This window comes from Ovis aries, chromosome 5 (assembly GCF_016772045.2).
Source record: "Ovis aries strain OAR_USU_Benz2616 breed Rambouillet chromosome 5, ARS-UI_Ramb_v3.0, whole genome shotgun sequence".
Taxonomy (NCBI): domain Eukaryota; kingdom Metazoa; phylum Chordata; class Mammalia; order Artiodactyla; family Bovidae; genus Ovis; species Ovis aries.
The window spans coordinates 58,549,994-58,571,317 of record NC_056058.1 but is presented as its reverse complement, the minus strand read 5'-3'; the positions used below and the strand labels follow the sequence as shown (position 1 = coordinate 58,571,317).

At 51.0% G+C, this 21,324-nt stretch overlaps 1 protein-coding gene and 1 long non-coding RNA gene across 4 annotated transcripts in view; one reads left to right on the top strand and one right to left on the bottom strand.

Annotated features, from left to right (window-relative positions):
• The window catches only part of LOC114114896 (uncharacterized), a 21,458-nt gene extending 20,555 nt beyond the window's left edge, over positions 1-903 (bottom strand). The window contains exon 1 of the long non-coding RNA XR_003589462.3: positions 698-903. This is a non-coding gene — a long non-coding RNA (uncharacterized LOC114114896). The remainder of the gene's footprint in view (positions 1-697) is intronic.
• IL17B (interleukin 17B) overlaps positions 1-21,324 on the top strand; it is a 26,620-nt gene extending 5,296 nt beyond the window's left edge. The window contains exons 2-7 of one of the 3 annotated variants that reach the window (XM_042250653.2): positions 7,165-7,230; positions 9,983-10,217; positions 13,996-14,080; positions 16,462-16,728; positions 19,504-19,793; positions 21,025-21,324. In XM_042250653.2, coding sequence (XP_042106587.1) covers positions 10,216-10,217; positions 13,996-14,080; positions 16,462-16,728; positions 19,504-19,793; positions 21,025-21,256 — 876 coding nt within the window. In that variant the 5' untranslated portion in view covers positions 7,165-7,230; positions 9,983-10,215 and the 3' untranslated portion in view covers positions 21,257-21,324. Of the gene's footprint in view, positions 1-7,164; positions 7,231-9,982; positions 10,218-13,995; positions 14,081-16,461; positions 16,729-17,302; positions 17,396-19,503; positions 19,794-21,024 lie in introns of those variants that run through there. The other 2 variants (XM_042250654.2, XM_004008957.5) reach the window with 2 other exon arrangements.

Sequence of the window (21,324 nt, the reverse complement as noted above, 5' to 3'; positions counted from 1 at the left end):
TGACAGTACAGATGGGAAACTGCAACCCAGAGAGGGTAGGGTGTCTGCCTGGGGCCACAGGACCAGGCAGTGAGAAGCAGAGCTGAGGCTGGAGCCTGCGCCCCCATCCCCCAGCCAGTGTGCCCTACCCACTGCTGCCTCTCAGCCAACACCCTGGCCTTCCCGCCTCACTGCCTGTCTGCTGGAACCTGAGCTGACATAGCTTCTCCAACAGCTTTGTTTCTTGAAATCATTATTTGAAAACAATTTTACTTGCCAGGAGCCCCAGGCTCTTAGGGCTGAGAAATCAAACCTCATAGACAAGGAAGAAGCATTGTCTATAGCGAAGTCAGCAAGACAGGCCCAGACTCGGGTACAGCGGTGATGCTCAGGTGGTGGGACATCAACGCCATCCCCTCCCTCTGCTCCCACCCCCTGCATTTAACCACAGCCACAAGGAGTCCCCATAGCCAACAGGATCACAGATCTGCACATCTGGTCAGGGCAAGATGCACGCATAGAGATCATCCAGTCCAGGCTCTGCACAGATGAGGAAACTGAGGCCCAGAGGGGGTTAGCAAGAGAGCAAGGATCAGAACCCCGACGCAGCATCCCCCGGGGTCTCCCGGGGGAGGAGGATACCACAGAGACCCCCCTCACACACACAACACATACACACAACTAGACTCACAGACCCCTGTCTGCCACTGGTTCTTACCTCTCTCGGGGTCCATCCAGGTGTGGCTCCTTGTGGCCTGGAGACATGGGCCAGCCCATTTGGGGAATGGTTGGAGGTATCACTGCTTCTCAACTAACTTCACTGGACCTCTGGCACCCCTCACTGCCACTGCCACAGGGGCACTTTTAAACAGCTGGCACTGGGCCCCCCTCCCCTTAGCCCCTTGCCCGCTGCTCCCTGGCCGCAAAGACCCCTCTGCCTTTTACCTTATATGAGCTGAAGAGGCGAGCCTGGTGTTGGGGCGAGGCGGGTGCTGAGTCCTCTCAGGGGCCCCCATTGGCCCAGGCGCCTGCCACGTGACTGCCTCGCCTTGACCTGCCCCCGGTGCCGAATGTTGCTTTTACCCCCTAAGGAAGGAGTGGTTGACAATTTTCATATTTCTTCTAAATTTGGAGATTTCAGACAATGCTGGGAGGCTTGGCTCCAGCTGCCAGAGGCCCATGTGGAAGTCATTAAGCTCAAGAAGGGGGGCTGGGGGAAGAGCGGGAGGCAGGGAGAGGAGGAGGAGGAGGAGGAAGGGGGTAGGGGCCGGAGTTCTGAGGGTTGCCAGTTGTCAGCCTGGGAACATGAGCAAACTCCCTGGGAGCAAGCTATGTGTGAGAATTTCCTCCCTCTCCCCTGGCCCCTGTGTCCCAGGGCTGGAGTGGGAGTACTGAGATTTTTTTCTGGGAATCTCTGGCAGGGAAGATACCCGTCCTGGCTCCTGGGGTCCAGAGGGTGGTGGGAATGGCAGGGGATAGGTGACCATGAGGAAGTAAATCCTCTCTTTAGAAAGTTGGGACCCTGGGGGGCCAATCCCATCATTGTGCAAAGAAGGCTGGCGCCCCGGAAGGGTAGGGCCTGCCCTGGTCACACATGGGGCCTGCAACCAGCAGGAGAGGAGTCTGAAGACCCGCCTCTAGGGCTCTCCTTCCCCTGGAGTCCTAGTCTAGAGAAATGCCTGTCCTTCACCCTTTCCCATTATGCTCTGGCCATCAGAGGCTCTTAGACAATCCTTAACATTTTTCATGCCTCAGTGCCTTTGCATTGCAGTCCTCTCTGACAAAAGTGCTCTCTCCGTAATCTTCCCATGGCTGGCCCCTCCTCCTGCTTCTGGACTCAGAAGTCACCTCCAGGAGAGGCTTTGTCTGGCCATAGTGTTAGTCTCCATCGCTGCCTCTGCTTGCTGCCCTCCAGGGCTGTGCCTATTTCGTATGAATCTAGTGAAGTAGTTGCTTGTCATCTGGCTCTTCCCAGAGAGCGCAACTCCCCTAGGGAGGGTGAGTCCCCAGGCCTCCTGCAGTGTGGGCGAGGGACCGCCAGGAAGATGCCTGTGGAGCCAGCAGCCATGGGCAGAGGAGCGAGATGCCTGTGGAGCCAGCAGCCATGGGCAGAGGAGTGAGATGCCTGTGGAGCTGAGGCCGGTGGAGGGCTCCTCCCAGTGGCCTTGTTGCTCAGAGCTCCCTTTCTGTGGTGAGGCTGGCTGGACCCCAATCACCTTCATTCAGACTCTCATTCACTGTCCCCTGGACCCCTGGCCCACACGGGACTGCTGCCCCCTCCCCTCCCCTTTCCTGGGGCAGGATCACCTCTAAAATTCCCTCAGGCCATCTTACGTGGGGCAGCTAGGTGCCCCAGGGATGTGGCATGCTGAGCCCTACACTGTACCTGGTCTTAAGAGGCTCCTGGCCTAGTAAGAGGGTCTTCACCCCAACTTTGCTCCTTCTGAGGAAAGAAATCTCTTCTCGGAGCTTGTGTTTGTCCCTGCCTTGGCAGTTTCTTGGCTGTGAGGTCTGGGTGCAGTTGTTTAGCTGCTGCTCCGTGAAGTGGGGAGCACAGGGCCTGCCATTTGGTGTTGCCGTGAGGGTCAGGTAGGGTGCAGTCCTGGGGGATGGTCCAAGCCTGGAGCACTGCCTCTGCCGCTTCCCGGAGGGGGTGGGGCTGGGAACTGTGTTTAACATCTGTGACCCCCACTTTCCTCCTCTGTAAAATGGAGCCAGAAGCAGCCCTCACCTCCCAGGGTTGCTGTGAAGATGAAGCCAGACAGTACTTATGAAGGGGTCAGTCCTGTGTGGCCCCAGAATAAGTGCTCAGTAAATGCTGGATATCTACCCCACACCTGACACATAGCAGGCTTGCTGTTCGTGTCATCTGCTTCCTTCCTGAGCCGAGAAGATGGATGCCATTCACACGTGTGCCCCTGGGGTGTAAGACTGTGGCGAGGAAGGCTCTAGGCCCACCCTCTACTCTGCTCAGTGTTTTCATCCAAAGCACCACCAGCGGATCGCAGGGAAAAGATAAACCGGCCCGATGGAGCCCTATGGAAAGCCCACTTTGGAAGCTGTGAAACTTAAGTTATGCTTCTGTTACTCCTGCTACTGTCTCATCAGGATATTACATCAAGAGAGAGAAGAAAACAGAAAAATAACCAGTGTAAGTCACGGAGAGACCCACCATTTGAGTACTCATGAACTCTGCGCTTGGCCAAGCATGAGTCGGCCACCCTTGTGAGCCAAGTTTCCTTTATCAGGAAGTCTTTTACTAGAGGTCAGAGCAAGGATTTGAAATGACCTGGAGGCAGATCCTAGGAGAGGAGGTGTCCCGGAGCCATAATATCTCAAGAGACTAACTAAATGGCAGCCATTTGTGACACAGTCTCCCCAGATCTGTCTCAAACATTTTGGAAACCATTTCTGTTTGCTCTCACGCCCTCTCTTGGGAGTCATTAGTGCCTTAACCATTAACCATTGTGTGACGTGGCTTTTCTTTCCACACTGTGGCGAGGCAGCCATGAAACCCCTCCATTCCCAGGGGAAGCAGAGACTGGCTTTGTGAGGAGGCCAGAGTAAGGCGTCTGGGAAGGTGAGGGGAGCCTCTTGTTAGGGGCTAAGAATCAGAGTGTCTGGTGAGTTCCCTGTCCTCAGAGGGTGTGTGCTGTCAGGGGCAAGGTAATCCCTAGTGGGAGGGTGAGGGGCCTGGAGACTCAAGGGAATGGAGCAAAGCTACTCCACCTCTACTGGTGATCAAGGAAGAGGTTGAACTGGTGCAGCTGAACCTGAAGGAAGATGGGGTTTAGACCTGCATAGGAAAGACTTTTTTTGAGGCGGGGGGGCATGTGGGATCTTAGTTTCCAACCAGGGATTGAACCTGCACCCCCAGTGCACAGAGCCTTAACCACTGGACTGCCAGGGAAGTCGCAGGAAGGACTTTTTGAGTCAGTGGATTTACTCAAGGATGAGATGGACTAATGGGCTGTCTTGATAAATTGATGGGTCAGAGAACTCATCACTTTACCAGGACAGCTAACAGACTGAACGACAGCTTGACAAGTCCCTTCCAGCCCTTAGGTCCTGTGAGCTTTATCTCACACTTCATGTTCTCACCCCAACCTGTCCCTGGCCCCTCTAACCCTTATTTGATGCTAGTTCGGCCCAAAGGCAGACCTCAGAGGTGATCATTTGGGAGACATGTTTTGGAACATTGAAAATCAAGCTCCATATGTTTCTGTGATGAGCATACGACTTTTGTTTCATTGACCTAGTTTGATTCTGAGAGGTATTAAACAATTAGTGAAGAACTGCTTATAATGGTCATCAAACCAATTTTTAAAAAATACATGTATTTTAAAATATTTATTTATTTCACTTACTTACTTGACAGCGCCTGGTCTCAACTGTGGCCGTGGGATCTTCACTGTGGCACGTGTAATATTTAGTTATGGCACGCAAACAAACTCTTGTTGTGGCATGTGGGATCTAGTTCCTGACCAGTGATCATACCTGCATTAGGAACATGGAGTCTTAGCCACTGGACCACCAGGAAAGTCCCTCAAAAATATTTTATAGATAGCTGTCCACAACATATTTGAGGTTAAAGATTGTGGTATAGAAGAAGATATATGGAATAATACCATTTAAGTAAAATGATGTGTTTGCCAAACTGCAATGAAATACCACTTCACACTCTTCAGGATGGATGGCTATGATAATAATAATAATTATCACCACCACCAAAACCCATAGATACTTAGACACTTGTTCACTGACCTCTGTAGCAGCATTATTCACAATAACCAAAATGTGCACACAGCTGAAGTGTCCATAAATGGATAAGTGAATAAACAAAATGTGGCTCATGCATACAGTGTAATGCTGTTCAGCCGTAGAAAGGAGCAAAATTATGGTACATGCAACAGCGTGGGTGACCTTTGACAACATTATGCTGAGTGAAATCAGATACAAAAAGGATGAATACCGTATGATTCCACTTATATGAGGTATCTAGACAAAGTCATAAAGACAGACAGAATAGAGGTTGCCAGGCCTGGGGGGAAGAAGATAGGGAGTTAATGTTTAATGGCTATAGAGTTCCTGTTTGGGATGATGGAAAAGCTCTGGAAATGGATAGTGGTGATATTGCACGACAGTGTGAATGTACTTAATGCCATTTAATTGTTCACTTAAAAAAGTTAAAATGTTCAGTTTTATGTTGTGCATATTTTTACCATAACAAAATAAATGATGTGTCTGTATGGAGGAGTAAGTGTGCATGTAGCAAGATGCCCTGCTGGAGGTTAGGTTTGTGTTTCGTCTTGCCTTAGTCCACCGCATGGACAGACCAGGACAGAAGGTCATTATGAACTGTCTGAAGGGAGTATTTCTGGGAAAGGCAGGGAGAGAAGGATGTATCAAATCTTTTGTGCTGATCACCGGGGAGGGAGCAGTTGTAGGGGAGGGGCAATGGTGTGGTACAGTCCTTTGAAATTTCTGTGACTCTCTGGCATATCAATGCTGTTGGAAAATGGGACAGATTTGCCCCATTGAAGGGCCCTAGGCAGTTGGCTTGGAGCCCTTCCCTGGTCTAGGGAGAATATTAGCTTTCAACTCTGAAGGCCCTTTGGGGATTGTGAACTTGACCCACAGTTCTGGATGTAACTCACCAGGAGCAGCTTCTGCTTGGACAGTCATGTCCTTCTATCATGGTCGACACGTTGATATAGCACCAGATGGGGCTCATCACTTGTCTATACGTAAGGATTAGGGGACTGCTGGGTGTGTAAGAGAACAGTGGTAAGAGCCTCCGGGAGAGCGGCTGCATTGTGCTTTGCTTTGTGCTCTTACTGGCATATGAGGCCTTGAACACTTAACGTCTGAGCAGCAATTGGGCCACAGTAACCACAACCTGAATGGTGCAAAGGAACTGCCTGTGACACATGTGAGTGTGCGTATGGTTGCACATGTGTGCGAAAATACACTGTTGGATGTTTGCAAGAATATGGGAATTTGGGTGATTTTGTCTTACTTCATTGTAGTTTTCTGTTTTTGATTTTTTTTTCCTGATTTGCACTGAGGTGATGAACTTAACTAAAGGGGTTTAGTTATATTCTATTATATATACAGTTATTACAATATAGGGACTTATATTTTTATTTCTATCTAATTTCTTTTTTGTGTGTTAAGATAGAATATATTAGTATAGCAGTACTTTACAAAATTTGTAAAGATTTATTTTTAAAAATAACTTACTTAAAATAAAATATATTTATTTAAATAACCATGGAGATCAAACCAACTCCTAGTCCATGTTCCCCCAAGGAGAAGGGCACTAATCATGACTGAATGAAAGGGGTCAGTTTTTTGTAGAAGCCAAGAGCAGTGTGACCATTGTTTCACCTGCACGCCACAGAGCAAGTTCAGGTTCACTGCCCCTGTATGAAAGGGTTATGGTAACAGAGGGGAGTTATTGGAGATAATTTCCAGATGGGAGCAACCTGATTGGCAGGATTAGGCAAAATTACTTTAATAGTCCCCTCCAGGCCTCGGCTTCAGTTGACTTTGCTCATCCATCTCTCCCCTTTGCCACAGAGGCCCCCTCCCTGCTCCCTACCCTCACCCCACCCGCGTCTCCACATCTGACACTCCTCAGCAGCCCTCAGGACTGCAGGCTGACTCCAAGCCTTTGTAAACCACCCGGGATTATTAAACAAATCCTATAATTAGAAGCCAGGTTTCCTAAACGAAGTGAAAAATGTAACGTTACCCTTTGTTTGTTCACTGGATGCTCAACGCATGTCCCATGACCCAGAGGAGATGTGACTTTGGGTTTCCAAGAAGCCTTAATAAGGTAATGTTTATAAAGTTCTTAACTTTACAGCTCCATCAGAGTACAACTCTGTGAAATGAGGACAAGCTATAATTCCGAGATATCTGCCCCACTCCTTGCCCAGTGGTAGAGAATGTTGTTCCCTTATGTGATGTGTGGACAGCCCTAAGATTGTAATTGAAGGAAGTGCGTCTGGTCTCAGCTTTGACACTGAACTGCTGTGTGACATTGCATCAGCCCCCTTCCCTCTCTGGACTTGTGTTTACCCTTCTGTAAAAGAGACATCGTGATGGGACCTTCTTGTTCTAAAAGTTTCTTGTCACTCTGACATTCTACAGTTTGACTGCTGTGTTTCTCTGCCATAGGGTTGTAACTCAAGCAAGAATTCTCCAGATTTTACTTCTCTTCTCTGGATTCCTCAAAAGGACTTGGTAATGTGCCTTGAACTGGATAAATTGGTTGGGGTTGGAAAGACACATGGATGTATCCTTTTGTGCCTCAGCTTTGAACTCTTAAGGGCCTCTCTCATGAGATAAAGTACATTAAAAATAATGTGAAAATGAGTTGCATCATAAAAAAAACTCTCACGTTCTGTTGTAATTATCATTAAACTGACTATTTTTCTTAAAAAAAAACAAAAAACTCTTCAAAGGAATTCAAACTGGTCAACATGAGGAACAGTGGAAAGAACCACTGTTCTGTCTGGAGCTGGTAGGCACTATTCAGTTAACATAATTCCATGGTAACATTATATATAACTGAGATTTATTGAGTTCTTTCTATGAACCAGACTCTGGGCCAAGGGTTTACATCCGTCCTCTCAGTTAATCTCATAGCAAATCTGCGAGATAGGTACTTTCTCATGATCCTCACTTTATAGATAAGAGATAGAACCTTAAAGAGATGAAATAATTTGCTTGAAGAAAATAAGTGGTTGGAGCCAAGACTCCAGAACCTGTCATTGATCTTTGTAAATCCACTGCCTGTATACTTCTGATCCAATTATGGTGCTTGTGGAAGCAAGTATCACGATAAAACTTCCACCACACTGTGTTGCTGAGTGATTCTGATGAGCAGAGCCCACTTAGGCAGCCTACATAGGACTTGTAGATGAGAAAGGCGCCTTGGGCCGAGCCTCCAAGAGGATTACTTGTTACTACAGCACAACTTGGCCCATCCTGACTGATACCACTTGTCACAGGGAGAGGGATCAGCTTTATTCTTTGTATTCTCAAGAGCAAATGTCATCAGCAGATGGAAGAACGGGGGAGATAGACATTTTTAAAAGAAGTAGAAACTAATAAGAAACTGGGACCATCCGATAGGAGTATCACTGAGACGCCAGCAAAATGACGCGTAAGGTCCCCTTGAGTCTGTGATTCTAAGAAATGGTCTAAAAACAAGATTCGTAAGTGATTCTGGAATGACAGGGTCAGAGCTGGCTCTGTGGTTGAGATAATAAGATAGAATGCAAAGGAATCCCAATATGGAAGACAAAAAATTATGGACATAGTTATGTCCGTGACTGAAGAGCCCAAACCAGTGTTTTCCAAGAGCACACAATGTGGAGGTGGGGGGTAGGATGGATGGAGATCACGGTTAGCCTGACCTTTGAACTCTTTCCAGCGCTGACTCAGAAAACATATCCCTTGGGCACTGAGCCCTCTCTTCAGACACATTTCCCTCGAATGTAGGTTTGTCCGTAGAGCATAGCCAGGCTGTGTCAGAAATGATCTGGATGGCTTTGGTGCTCTGTGTGAACTGCCTAACGACAGGTTGCCCACTTCTAACCACAGCCTGCATACAATGCTCATTCCCTAACTGGGGCGAACGTTAGGGTTGGGTGGGGGTCAAAAGTGGCTTTGGGAGCCCAGCCTTTCATCTCAAGCTCTGCCACCCTTTACCTACTATACGAACATGGGCAGGTTATTTCCCTTCCCTGGGCCTCAGTTTCAACTCCTGTGAAAATCTTTTTTCTTTCTTTTTTTTTTTTCTTTTTGTTCTTTTAATGTATAACCTCCTGTTAAATGTAGAAGTCTAGCTTCTGGTGTTTTCAGTCATCTGTGTTAACTTGGAAATGAGCATTTCAGATAGCACAGTAGGGTAATTAAGCAGAGATCTTAGGGAAAAATCTGAATTCTCACTGTTCTGCCTACTTACGAGAGCTCCTGTGAAAATCTTACATTTACATAGGATTGATGCCAGAAATAAATAAAGTCACAGATATAAATGTGCTTAGTAAACTGTAGAGTGTGACCAGTGTAAGAGAGGTATCACTGTCATCACTAGCACAACTACAGCATCTGCCTGGGTGCTAGGGCTGGACCACCTCCGTCTCCCAGGGTCAGAAACCTTGGAGCTGTCTTCCAACAGCAGAAGAATGGATTGTGGCTTCTTTCCTGGGAACCAGACTTTGGAAATAGATTCCATGCTAGGCACTTCTTCCTCTTTCCCCACAAATATAGTATTTATGAGAACTGACCTTCCAATGGAAATTTGGCAAGATTTCACATTCTGGAGACACTGTACCTTCCTCCACATGCCCTGAGGGCTGAGGTCATGGGCTTCCCAGGAGATGCAGGAGTTCCCACGGATACAAGAGGTACAGGGGACTGAGAAGAGAGGGGCCCAGCAAGACCCTAAGTCACAGGCTTGTCCTAAAATGTTGATACTGTTACCTCTACCATCCTCTAAAAGAATATGAGCTCAGGAACTGTTTTAACTGTTCACTGCTGTACACCCAGTGCCTAGAACAATGCCTGGTACATAGTTGGTGCTCAGTAGATATGTGTTAAATGAAGGGAACAAACCCTTCTCAAGACTTTTTAAGGCTCTTCCTTGCTCCTACCTTGAAGGTCACAGCTCCTAGAAACTTACAGAGCCTCCCAGACAAGCTGTGTAAACCCCCACTTGGTGCGTCTTCTCAATATCGTCTCCCAAGAGGCTCAGACCACAGGGATGAGCTTCTGTTGGGGGGCCTGGGTTGAGTTCACTGCAGCTCTAAGAGCCTGCAAGTTTTGCAGGCTGTTTTCTGGTCGGGGGAGGCAGGGTGGGGACAGAAGCCTTGGCTGTGGCCATCAGGGCTCCTTGCTAAAGAGTGAAGGTGAGGGATCTTGAAGTCTCTGCCTGTCCCTCAAGTGGTGCATAGTGAGTAGCCTTAGGGTTTCTCTCTTTTTTCAGCAGATCCTGCCCTGGTCACAGCGAGGCCCAGACACCAGAGTCAGGAGCTTGAGAAACACTTATGAATAAGGTGTGTCCAAGGCCTGCAAGAAGCTTCCGCCTGATGACTCTTCAAATCAATATTGAAACAAAACACCCACAGGCAAGACCCCATCCACAAATTTGCGGTCGTGCAGGTATACTCCAAAACCTGGGCGACAAAAACAGCACTATCCGAGCCAGTAGCTGAAACCAATATGTAAGTCAGACTTTGGTGAGTACCATCCACTATTAGCTGTGTTGGGGGGAGCAGGTCTTTGAACCCAAGCTGCAAGGGAAGTGTCCCCCCTCCCCCTGTCTCTCCCTCCCAGGACTCCTCTCCCATAAGCAGCTGTGAGACACCACCGCCTTCTCTGCTCATCCCCCACAGCACAAGCTCCCTCCGCCTCTGGGGTCCAGGCTCTGGGGGACTGAAGAGAACATTTCTCACCCTTTTCCTGCTTCCCCTAGAGGATGGGGCTTCCCACCCCAAATAGGTGCAGACCCACCCAGCAAGAGGAGGGGCTGACAGTTGGTGGGGGAGGAAATCAGAACTCTGGATTTTGTAAGTCCAGACGTCCTGTTAACTCTGACCAGAGTATAAACATCCCCTGGGACTGAGGGGAGGATATGCTGGTGGGCAGGGGGCCCGGCGCCTCCATCTGCCCTGAGGACAGGCTGTTTATTCCACATCCTTCACAGGCCGCCTTGGGCTCCTTCCTGTCTCAGTCTGGGCAAGTAGAGGCAGGCAGGACGGCCCCGCATGGGGGCCTGAGGCCTCAGACGTCAGACTCGACCTCTCTGGGCTAGAAGGGAACTTATAAAGCTTAAAGAGCCCAACTCTCTCTTTTTCTTGAATTTCCCTCACAACTGGTCTTCTGGCCTCCACTAAAACACCTCGGATGGGGAGCTCACTCTTTCCCAGGGCAGTCCATGCTGTTACCGGCACTCTGGCAGCTGAAACTTTCTAGAAGGAAGTGCTTCTGGAATTGTTTGGTGTGACCTGATTGAGCACAGCTCAGAATAACGTGTAGCACGGCCATTCACTGAGCCCACACTGTGCCAGGTGCTTTAGGTACGTTTTCCCATTAAATTTTCCCTCCTTTCAAGGAGGACACAGGCTCAGAAGAGTTAGGTTACTTGCCTGAGGTGACTCAGCTATTTTGTGGTGGGGCTGGGATGCAGTTGCTATAGTTCAAAGTCTATGCTTTAAATATTAACCTATACTGGTTATTCATGATCAAAAAGCAAAAATAGCACACATACCACAAAAACATCCATACAACAAACCAGTCACACACAAACCAATCACATTACTATAAAAGCAACCCAAACTAGCCAAATCTTATCTATTATATGCTGGGCCAATCATAATTTTTATGATAAAGCCATTTTAACAACCGTATGAGGCAACTGAGGCTCATTGAAGTTAGAAAAAAAAATGGACGCGGCAGAGCAAGTGTTCAAGCACCAGTTCTGAAGTCTGCAATTGCCACTACACCCTATTGCATGATAGGAGGGGACTGAAGAATAATGAAAGACAAAACCTTTATCACAGTTATTTTCAACAACTAAAGCTCCAAAGAGTGGGATGTGCAATCTCAGAGACAAATGATTGCCCTACACTGGAGGTGTCCAGCAAAGATGCTTTAAAAGGAGTTCTTAAACTAGTAAAGGCTAACATAAGATATTCCTCAGTGTCAATCTGCAACCCAGAAACACAAACTTGACATTTTCAAGGCTGGATCCTGGGTGGAAGAGTGGCCTCGGCCACCCAGTCCCAGAGCACAAGCCCACTCTTAGAATTCTACCCCGCCTCCACTCATGTTTCCTTGACTGCCTCTGGAAACGGAGGCATTGGCTCCTGGCCTGGGCAGAGGGTCATGTGGACTTGGTGGGCCTTCTGCATATCCCAGTGGCCGCCCATTCACCCAGGCCTTGCCCTTTTTTGAGAACTGGGAGCTTTCTGGCTGGGTCTGTTCCCACCAACAGCGTTCCCGTCCAGGGAGCTTAAAATAGTGCCTCTTGGCTGGGGCCCTGAAGCGAGCAGTGAGGGAGGCATTTGTGCAAATATGGGCCTGGGAGAAGAACTCCTACCCCGAGAGGGTGGGGGATGGGGTGGGCAGCTCGGCAGGAGAGCCAAGACCTCCAGTGGAGGATGCGCCCTCTTGGCCACAGCCCCCTCCATCTTGCAGCAGAGGCGCCTGCTAGTCTCCTCCTGCCTCCCCTGACCTTACTGGGTCAACTTGGGCAAATCTCTACACTGAATCCCACAGGCCTTCCTGGCTCAGCCAAGGCTCCAGGGTGGGCCCACAGGGAACAGGGACTGCTACATTCTTCTGCTGGTTCTATCCTTGTCCCCCTATCACAATGCCCTTCCTACCCAGGAACATCCTAGGTAGCAATCTTTTTTAGAAAAAAAAATTATGCATTTAGCTGCACCAGGTCTTAATTGTGGCATGTGGGATCTTTGGTTGCAGCATGCAAACTCTTAGTTGCAGCATGTGGGATCTAATTCCCTGGCCTGGAATCAAACCTGGGCCCCCTGCATTGGGAGGGTGAAGTCTTAGCCCCTGGACCACCAGGGAGGTCCCCAGAAGCATTCTTTGGAAGGCCCAAGTCAAAACTTGTTTTAACAATCACAGTGACAATTGCAGCTGCCACTGATTGAGGGCTTACTTTTGTCAGGTGCTCTGCTAAGGGCTATAACATGCATTATCTCGTTTGATCCCCACAACCATCCACTGAGAGCCAAGTTACTATTATCTCCACTGTGCATGAGAAACTAAGTTCAGAGATGTCAAGTAACTTTCCTGAGATTACACAGCTCTGAAGTGGCAGAGGCAGGATTAAAACTCAGGTCTGTCAACCTCTGGAGTCTGAACTCTGACCTCCTGGGCTGCATCTCCTTCTCTGGTTCCCTGCTGCTCTGGCCTCCCATGCTCCACCCCAGCATTACCACCATGTGTCACATATATATAGCTGTTTGGATTGAATGCATCAGGTATTTAGTGAATGCCTACTATGAGCCAGGAATATTGCTGGGTGCCAGACCCACAGCCTGGGAACTCTTACATCTCTATGAGGACTCTGTTTGGGCTTGGGTTCAGTGACTGCCCCAACATGCAGGATCTGGTTTGACGATGTCAAGGTGTGGCTGAGGCAAGCATAGACCCTCCTCAGTGACCAGCTGACCAGTTGGACATTCCTGCCTCCTTGCTGACTGTGATATCCCTCTCAGAATCAAATTTGCTTTGAATCCTCTGTGACTTTGGGCTCTCTGAGCCTCAGTTTCCCCATCTGTAGATTCGGGATAAAATTAAGACCTCACCACAGGGTGGTTGGGAGGATTTAATGAAGCAGTGCATGTGGTACTTCCCTGGCAGTCCAGGGGTTAAGACTCCATGCTTCCAATGCAGAAGGTGCAGGTTCAATCCCTGGTCGGCAGACTAAGATCCCATATGTTGAGCAGTGTGGCCAAAAGATTTTTTAAAACAAACAACCACAAATAACAATGCACATGAGACTTCTCACTGTACTAGGTGGTCTAAGTGGAGGAAGAAATGGCAACCCACTCCAGTATTCTTGCCTGGGAAATCCCATGGACTGAGGAGCCTGATGGGCTACTGTCCATGGGGTTGCAGGAGTTGGACGAGACTGAGCAGCTGAGCATGCATGCATGCAGGTAGTCTGAGTAAGTAGAATTAAGCAGCAGCTATTATTACTTATTGTTTTCCTGAAGATTACGTTGTCCTAGTGCCAGAGGCCTAGGGCCTAACACATGGTAGGTGCTCCAAGTAAAGGCAGTCACTCACACAGCAGACAGAAGCTACCACCCAGCCCCTGCCCCCTCACTCCTGGCTGGTTGTGTGTCATACAGTTCCTACTCTGATCTGGAAGGTGTCCCGGGCACTGGTCCTCATCAACGCTAGGGTTGCTCCGGCGGCCATGGGTAGGCACAAGTCTTTTACTTACCTGGTTCCCTTGTTTTCATCCAGGGAAAAGAAGTGGCTGGCGTCAAAGTTCTGCCAGGGTTTGCCTGCTCCTCTGGGACATCTGGCTTTCTGGTGGTGCCACCTGGCGGTGAGTACAGAACTGCTTCTAGCTGGGCGGCCTCTGAGGGACCTGGTAGCTCTGAGCACAACCATTTCCTGCCCCTTGCTCTCCAGCCCATGTAGCCCTTCCCTCATTCCCCTGTATTGATCACTGACTGTGAGAAAAGACCTAAGGGGTCTCTGTGGGGTCTCTGTTATCATGCCTCCTTCAGGCCTGGCTCTGACCTGCAGGGGAAGGTCCCTCAGTGGTCAGGCAGGGTTCATCCTCAGGATACCCTTCAGGTCTGATGACCTCTCAGTGGTTTCTAGAAACCAAAGTTGGAAGAACGGGCCTGCTTCCTGGCTTGAACTGGCCCAGGAATGGGAAACCCAATGATGGTGACTGGGTCCATCCTTGACTCCTCACTGTACCTGCTTAAGTATCCACAGATCCCCCTCCTCTCTCTGGGGCCACCAGAAGGACTGGCCTGGCTTCTAGGTTCTCTGTCTTTTAAAAAAATACTTGAATTTATTTATTTGCCTGTATTAGGTCTTGGTTGTGGCACATGGGATCTTCAGTTGTAGCACGCGAACCCTTAGTTGTAGCATGTGGGATCTAGTTCCCTGACCAGGGACTGAATCCAGGCCCCCTGCTTAAGAATTAGGAGAATAAATTGTGCTTGAACCAGCCTTACTCAGCTTTGCACCAACATGCTGTGTGAGTTTGGGTAAGGCCTGTCCCTCCCTGGGCCTTGGTCTTCCTGTGGTAGAATGGTGATGGGGCAGGTGATGGGTGAGGAGCCCTGTAGTTCCCTGACTGGGGCCTGGGTAAGGTGCAGATTTCTGGGACTGCCTCATTAGAACTCTGGGGCCAGGACCCTGGAATCTGTGAAGTTGGAAGCTGAGGCAGCCAAGCCCTGTCTTTGGGAGATGGAAGCCCGCAGTGTGTGTTGCTGGCAGGGAAGAAGAGTGTGGTGGTTTCAGGGGTCCTGAGAAACTGAGGAGCCCCCTTGTAGCCCAATCCCCATCTTTTAATTTCTCCCTTTCTGTGGATGCAGGGAGGGGGCCCCCGGCTGCATGTCTGTGGGACCCTACCAGCAGCAACATCAGAAGGGCAGCAAGAAGGCTGCACAGGTTACAACCAGCTTGCCCTCATCCTTTGCCTCCTCATGCTGGCTGTTTCACACGTCCAAAGGACAGTGGTGTTGGGGCTGGGGCAGCCTGGGGTGGGACTGGGGGCCTTTGTTGCTTGAGGAGGTATTTTCAGAGTCCCCCTCCCTCTGGAGTTTCCAGTGATAGAATAGAGCCCTGTCTAGTATTTGACCAAATATGGTGGTATCTCTCATGAGCTCGAGCCTCAGCCAGCTTCTCAGTTATGCTGTGGAAACCTGCCCCGGACAGATTAATCTTGTGACATTCAGGAGCGCCTTGCACCCTGCGTTCTTCCCCTCGGCGATTCCTGTAAATGGCCAAGAGTGGCCCCAACAGGACGGTGTAGTCCTGAAGCCTGCTCTCTGTGTCCCTCCCCTGTGCTCTTCACACCCCCTTTTACCTCCTCCTCAGGGGAGCTCGCTTGCTCACATTCAGCTGGGCTGCTCACTTGAGGGGAGAGACCCAGACCAGGTCCATCCAGCACATGATTCCTAGACAAGAGGACCCTGGGGTTACCTAAGCTCATGAAATTTTGGCCAGAGGCTGTGAGGTCCAAAGCTCTCAGCCAGGAGGGTGGGCCCAAAGAGGTAGAAAGGAGAGTTGTCTGGGCCATGAGAACTGTGCTTGCTCTAATGCTAAATAGAACAGCAAGAATTGATGCTTTTGAACTGTGGTGCTGGAGAAGACTCTTGAGAGTCCCTTGGACTGCAAGGAGATCCAACCAGTCCATTCTGAAGGAGATCAACCCTGGAAGTTCATTGGAAGGACTGATGCTAAAGCTGAAACTCCAGTACTTTGGCCACCTCATGTGAAGAGTTGACTCATTGGAAAAGACTCTGATGCTGGGAGGGATTGGGGGCAGGAGGAGAAGGGGACGACCGAGGATGAGATGGCTGGATGGCATCACCGACTCGATGGACAGAAGTTTGGGTGAACTCTGGGAGTTGGTGATGGACAGGGAGGCCTGGCGTGCTGTGATTCATGGGGTCACAAAGAGTCGGACATGACTGAGTGACTGAACTGAACTGAACTGAATGTTCCCAAGAACAATTTCACCATTATTGTATGGTGATAGTCTTCATAATAAACAGCTATGTTTATTGAGCACATGCTACACACCAGGCACTATGTCAGCTGTTTAATGTGGCTTATTTCCCTTACTCCTAGTAATAACCCCTAGAGGTTGTTCTAGACACAGGGGAAATGAGACTCAGAAAGATTTCCAGCAGAAATGGGCCAGGCCACCACTGATTCATGGGCACGGCTCCCATTTTACAGAGAAGGAAACTGAGGCTGAGAGAGGATGGAAGTCACAAGCAGCCACGCAGGGACAGGCCCTTGGAGTGGAGAGCTTCTCTACATGAGGGGGAGCATTGCATCTGGAAGCCCAGGACAACCCACCATCAAGTCCTCACGGACCTCATGGACTTGGCTCTCGTGAGAGCACACAGATTCAGAAACATGTTCATAGCAGGCTTGAACCGTGCAGAAAATATGCCAAGAAAAGCAACACTGGGGGTGGATATAGCCCTGCCCGGAGACCAGGTATGAATCCCGGCTCTGGCATCCCTCACTCACTGTATAATCCTAGACAAGTCCCTTCTTCACTCTGGCCTCAGTTTCCCTGCCTGGGAGCTATGGGGGTGCCAAGGGCCTCTGAGCTTACCTGGGGCTGGCTGAGGCTGGGGTGCCTGAGGCTGTCTCCCTGGGAGATGGGGCCTGTGTCCTGCTCCTGGCCAGTGTGCTCCAAGGACATTTGCTGTCCTGACCAACGGACAGCCTGTCCCTCCTCCACCCTCGCCCCCTTGCCATCCCCCAAACTAACGAAGCTGATTGTCTTAGGTAGCCCTGTGGGTGCTGGCTGGGCGGCCGGCCGCAGGCCACAGGCGGAGGTGCCACCCGCCAGAGCCCCACCAGACACACAGGGCATTGTCCCTCAGTCAACAGCCCCTGGGCACCTCAGCCCGGCTCCTGGCTTGCCCCCACGCCCCTCACCGCCTGCCACCGCGCCAGGCCCGCCAGCTGGGAGCCCAAGGTTCCCAGGCGATGACGAGCCCACCCACCCACTCCCCCGGCAGCCCCCTGACGAGCTATAATTGCTGCGCTGAGTCCTGTTGCTGCCATTCTCGTGGCGGAGGCATCTGGGGTTCCAGGCGGGCGGCAGCTGCAGGCTGATCGCCTGGCTCGAGGGATGGACTGGCCGCATAACCTGGTACGTGGCGATTCCCCACCCCACCCCCACTCCTTTTTAGGGCCTGAGTGTTTTTTTTACTTCTTCTCCATTGATTAATAGCCACCTCTGTTTGGCTTGGAATCTGCAGAGGCGAGTTCTCCCTCTGTCCTGTCCCCCAGGATGAGAGAGAAACAGAGACTGGTCTCAGAGCCTGCAGCCATGGCCAGCGGCTCCGGCTCCTGAGCTGGGCGCAGCCCCACTGCACCAAGGCCCTTTCAGGCCAAAGGCAACTGAGGAGATCTTGGCAATCTCAGTTATCGGGGTTTTTCCAGAGTCTCTCTGTCCTGAGATCCAGGCTGTGTGACTTTGGGCAGGTCCTTCTGTTTCTCTGTTTCCCATCTATAAAGGGATGGAGGGAGACGGGTTCTCTTCTGAATTTCTCTGAGTGGAGAGCCAGGGTTTAAGAATGCCATGTGAGCAGCTCAGATGAGAAAGCCTATTGTTAGGGAGATGTCTTTCTGTACCAATGACTTGAATCTGTCATGGATTTGGTGCCAAGAAATGGTTCTACCAAGAGGGGCTCTGCTGAAACTTGTTTGCAAGGGTCAAGACTGGCTGGGTAGGCAGGAGAGATCAGCACGGGCCATGTGGATGGCGGGGTGAGGGGTACAGGGCAGGTAGGAGCCTGGCTAGGCTCAGGAAGGAGATGAAGTCCCCTTTGGAGTCTTCTCCCTTCTGACCACCCAAGTCCTGGTCCTCCTTTCCCAGCTTCCTCCTCTCCAGACTCCAGTTCTGGAGTCTGCATTCTGCTGGGCACCCAGGTCCTCTCCCATGTGAATGAGAGGCTTTCCTGATGCTGCTTGTTGTGCAGGGAGGGGTGGACAGCAGCGGGTGGGGGTGGACAAGGAGTCGGGAAGGCAGATGGTTGGGGGTTGGAGGAGCGGAGAACCAGTGTCATGGAGTTAATCAGGGGTCTTTGGCCATGACCTGCACACATCACCAACTTCATCTGCCCTCATCTCCTGTCCACTCTATTTCAGCCCCACCGTTTCCTTTCAGCAAAGTTTTAAGCCACTGAAACTTCCTCTCACATGGTTCCCTCCCCCACCTCTATACCATTTTTAGGCTCCCTCTGCCCACATCTGCCTCTGTCTTATTCTTCAAACCTCATCAGTCATGCCCCCTTCCCCAGAAAGGCTTTGCAAGCCCACCCCACTGCCACCAGGCTAAGCGGGTGGCCCTGCTTGTCTCTGACTGCCCGCTGTGTGGCCCCATCCCCACTCTGCTGCTAGCGAGGCTTAGATGCTTGTTTCTTGTCCACCATCTGTTTTCCTTGCCAGACTGCAAGCTACAGACGGGCAGGGGTGCTGACAGGCATTCATTCACTCAGCAAATGTTCACTGAATACCTAAGTGCCCAGTACCGTGCAAACATGGGGGACAAGGCAATATGTGGAAATGGATAGAGCACTGGCTGTCACGGAGCCTGTGTTTAGTGGGGGCCTGACTTGTGAAAGGAGCACACGTACACTGGAAGACGGCAGTTGTGAAGGAGGCATGGGGGTGCTGAGAGCCCAAGAAGGTCCACAGAGGCCTCCCTAAGGAAGTAACACTGGAGCCAAGACATGTGGGGTGACTGTAGGAAGCAGCCTGTGTGAAGTCCTTGTGCGAGGAGAGGAAGGTTCGAGAGAAGGCCTGAGGCTGAAGCATGGGTGCAAGAGGAAACCAGGTGTGATTTGAGGAGGGAGAATACAGCAGAGGTCTGGCCTGGGGAGGTGATATTAGTAGGTTGGCATTCCAACCCATCATTGGGCAGGTGTGGAGAACTGATCGGAAGGAGTCAGGAGGAGATGGGGAGATACGCAGTACCAGGTAGGAGGCTGCTGAGCTGTCCGGGGAAGTGACAGGTTGGTGCAGGTAGAGAAGGGGATGGGTGGGGAGGTTTTAAGAGGTGCAGCAGGATTTAGTGATGGACGCGGCACATACATGTAGCAGTGCAGGTCTGGCGGGCTGGTGGGGCCAGGCCAGGGCTTGACAGGTGGCTCCCCTAGAGGCCTTTCTTCTTCCCTCCTCCTTCCTTGTGCCCTGAGTCTTGGCCTAGGCAGTGACCTGTCTCTCCCACCTTTGACTTGTGGCCTTCCTCCCCAGCTGTTCCTTCTCACCATCTCCATCTTCCTGGGGCTGGGCCAGCCCAGGAACCCCAAAGGCAAGAGAAAGGGGCCAGGGCGGCCTGGGACCCTGGCCCCTGGGCCTCACCAGTTGCCGCTGGACCTGGTGTCCCGGGCAAAGCCCTATGCCCGCATGGAGGAATATGAGAGGAACCTGGGGGAGATGGTGGCCCAGCTGAGGAACAGCTCCGAGCCGGCCAGGAGGAAGTGCGAGGTCGACCTGCAACTGTGGCTGTCCAACAAGAGGAGCCTGTCACCCTGGGGCTACAGGTAGGCTAGGCCAGGCAACCGTGGGAAAGCTTTGTGTTGGGGGTTGCAGGGGATGCCCTTCCCACTCTCCCTATCAAGACTGAAGACCTTGGATTCAGAGGCTTAGGTTTGCATCCTGGCTCTGCCTTTTACTGACTGTGTGGCTTTGGGCAAGTTGCTTAGCCTCTCTGAGCCTCAGATTCCTCAACTATACGTGGAGGTGATAGTAGTTATCTACTTCACTGACTTGTTATGGAACGAGACATCTATGCCGGGCTCTGATGTTGTGCTCTCCAAGTCTCCAGTGAAGGGCCTGAAAGGCCTTCCCCTAATGCCATGTCCTCCAGCTCGGACTGCCTTGTACACACCGCTAGTTACAGTACTTTCAGGCAGTGCTGAGTTGGCTGTGTGCACATCCATCTCTCACGCTAGATGGGACCATCCCAGTGCCTGTATCAGAATCATCTAAGGATTCTCATGCCCCATCCAATCATAATCTCCAGGGATGAGGCCCAGCAAGTGGCATTTTCTACATCTCCACATGGTTAGGATACACTGCTGGGCTTGGGAATCAAGACCCGCTGCCCTTGGGGGACAGCAGTGGTGTCTTACCTTGGTTGTAGCTCCACTTCCCAGCACAGCACCTGGCACACAGAAGGGGCCACGTGTATGTGTGCTGATTAAATAATAAAGAAAAAGACTGACCCTGAGGGGTTCTCACTCACGAACCCAGGCCAAAGACTTTTAGCCACATAATTTATATCTTGAGACTAGAACAGTATGTTCATAGAACTTTCTGTGACAGTGTAAAGTCCAACGTGGTAGCCACTAGCCTCATGCGGCTCCTGGGCGCGTAGAATGTGGCCAGTGTCTCTGAGGAGCTAGTTTTGATTATTTTAAGCTCGAACAGCCCCATGTTGCTAGTGGCTCCCATACCTTGAATGTGGCAACTGAAAGGGTCTATAAAGACCCTCTGAAGCCAGGCTTCTACTTTGCTGTGCCCTTGACCTTCTCGGGGATCTTATGAGTATGCAGGCTCTGATTCAGGAGGTCTAGGGTAGGGGGAGGTTCTGCATTTCTAACAAGCTCCAGGGCTGCGGGCCCACAAGTTCACTGCCTGTCCTCCACATGGCACATGCTTGCTGTGCTGAAACCTGGGCCAGGAAAGGCAGGGGCGTGGTGGTGGGTGTCGGTTTGTCCTTCCCGCGATTGTCCTTCTTTCTGCCCTGTGCTCTCTCCTGCGTTCCCACAGCATCAACCATGACCCCGGCCGCATTCCTGCAGACCTGCCAGAGGCGCAGTGCTTGTGTCTGGGCTGCGTGAACCCCTTCACCATGCAGGAGGACCGCAGCATGGTGAGCGTGCCCGTGTTCAGCCAGGTGCCTGTGCGTCGCCGCCTCTGCCCGCCGCCACCACGCCCCGGGCCCTGCCGCCAGCGCGCGGTCATGGAGACCATCGCCGTAGGCTGTACCTGCATCTTCTGAGACAGTCCTCCCCACACCCCCTTGCCGAGCAAGGCGATGAAAAGTAAAGGCTGTCTTTTGTAAAGCAA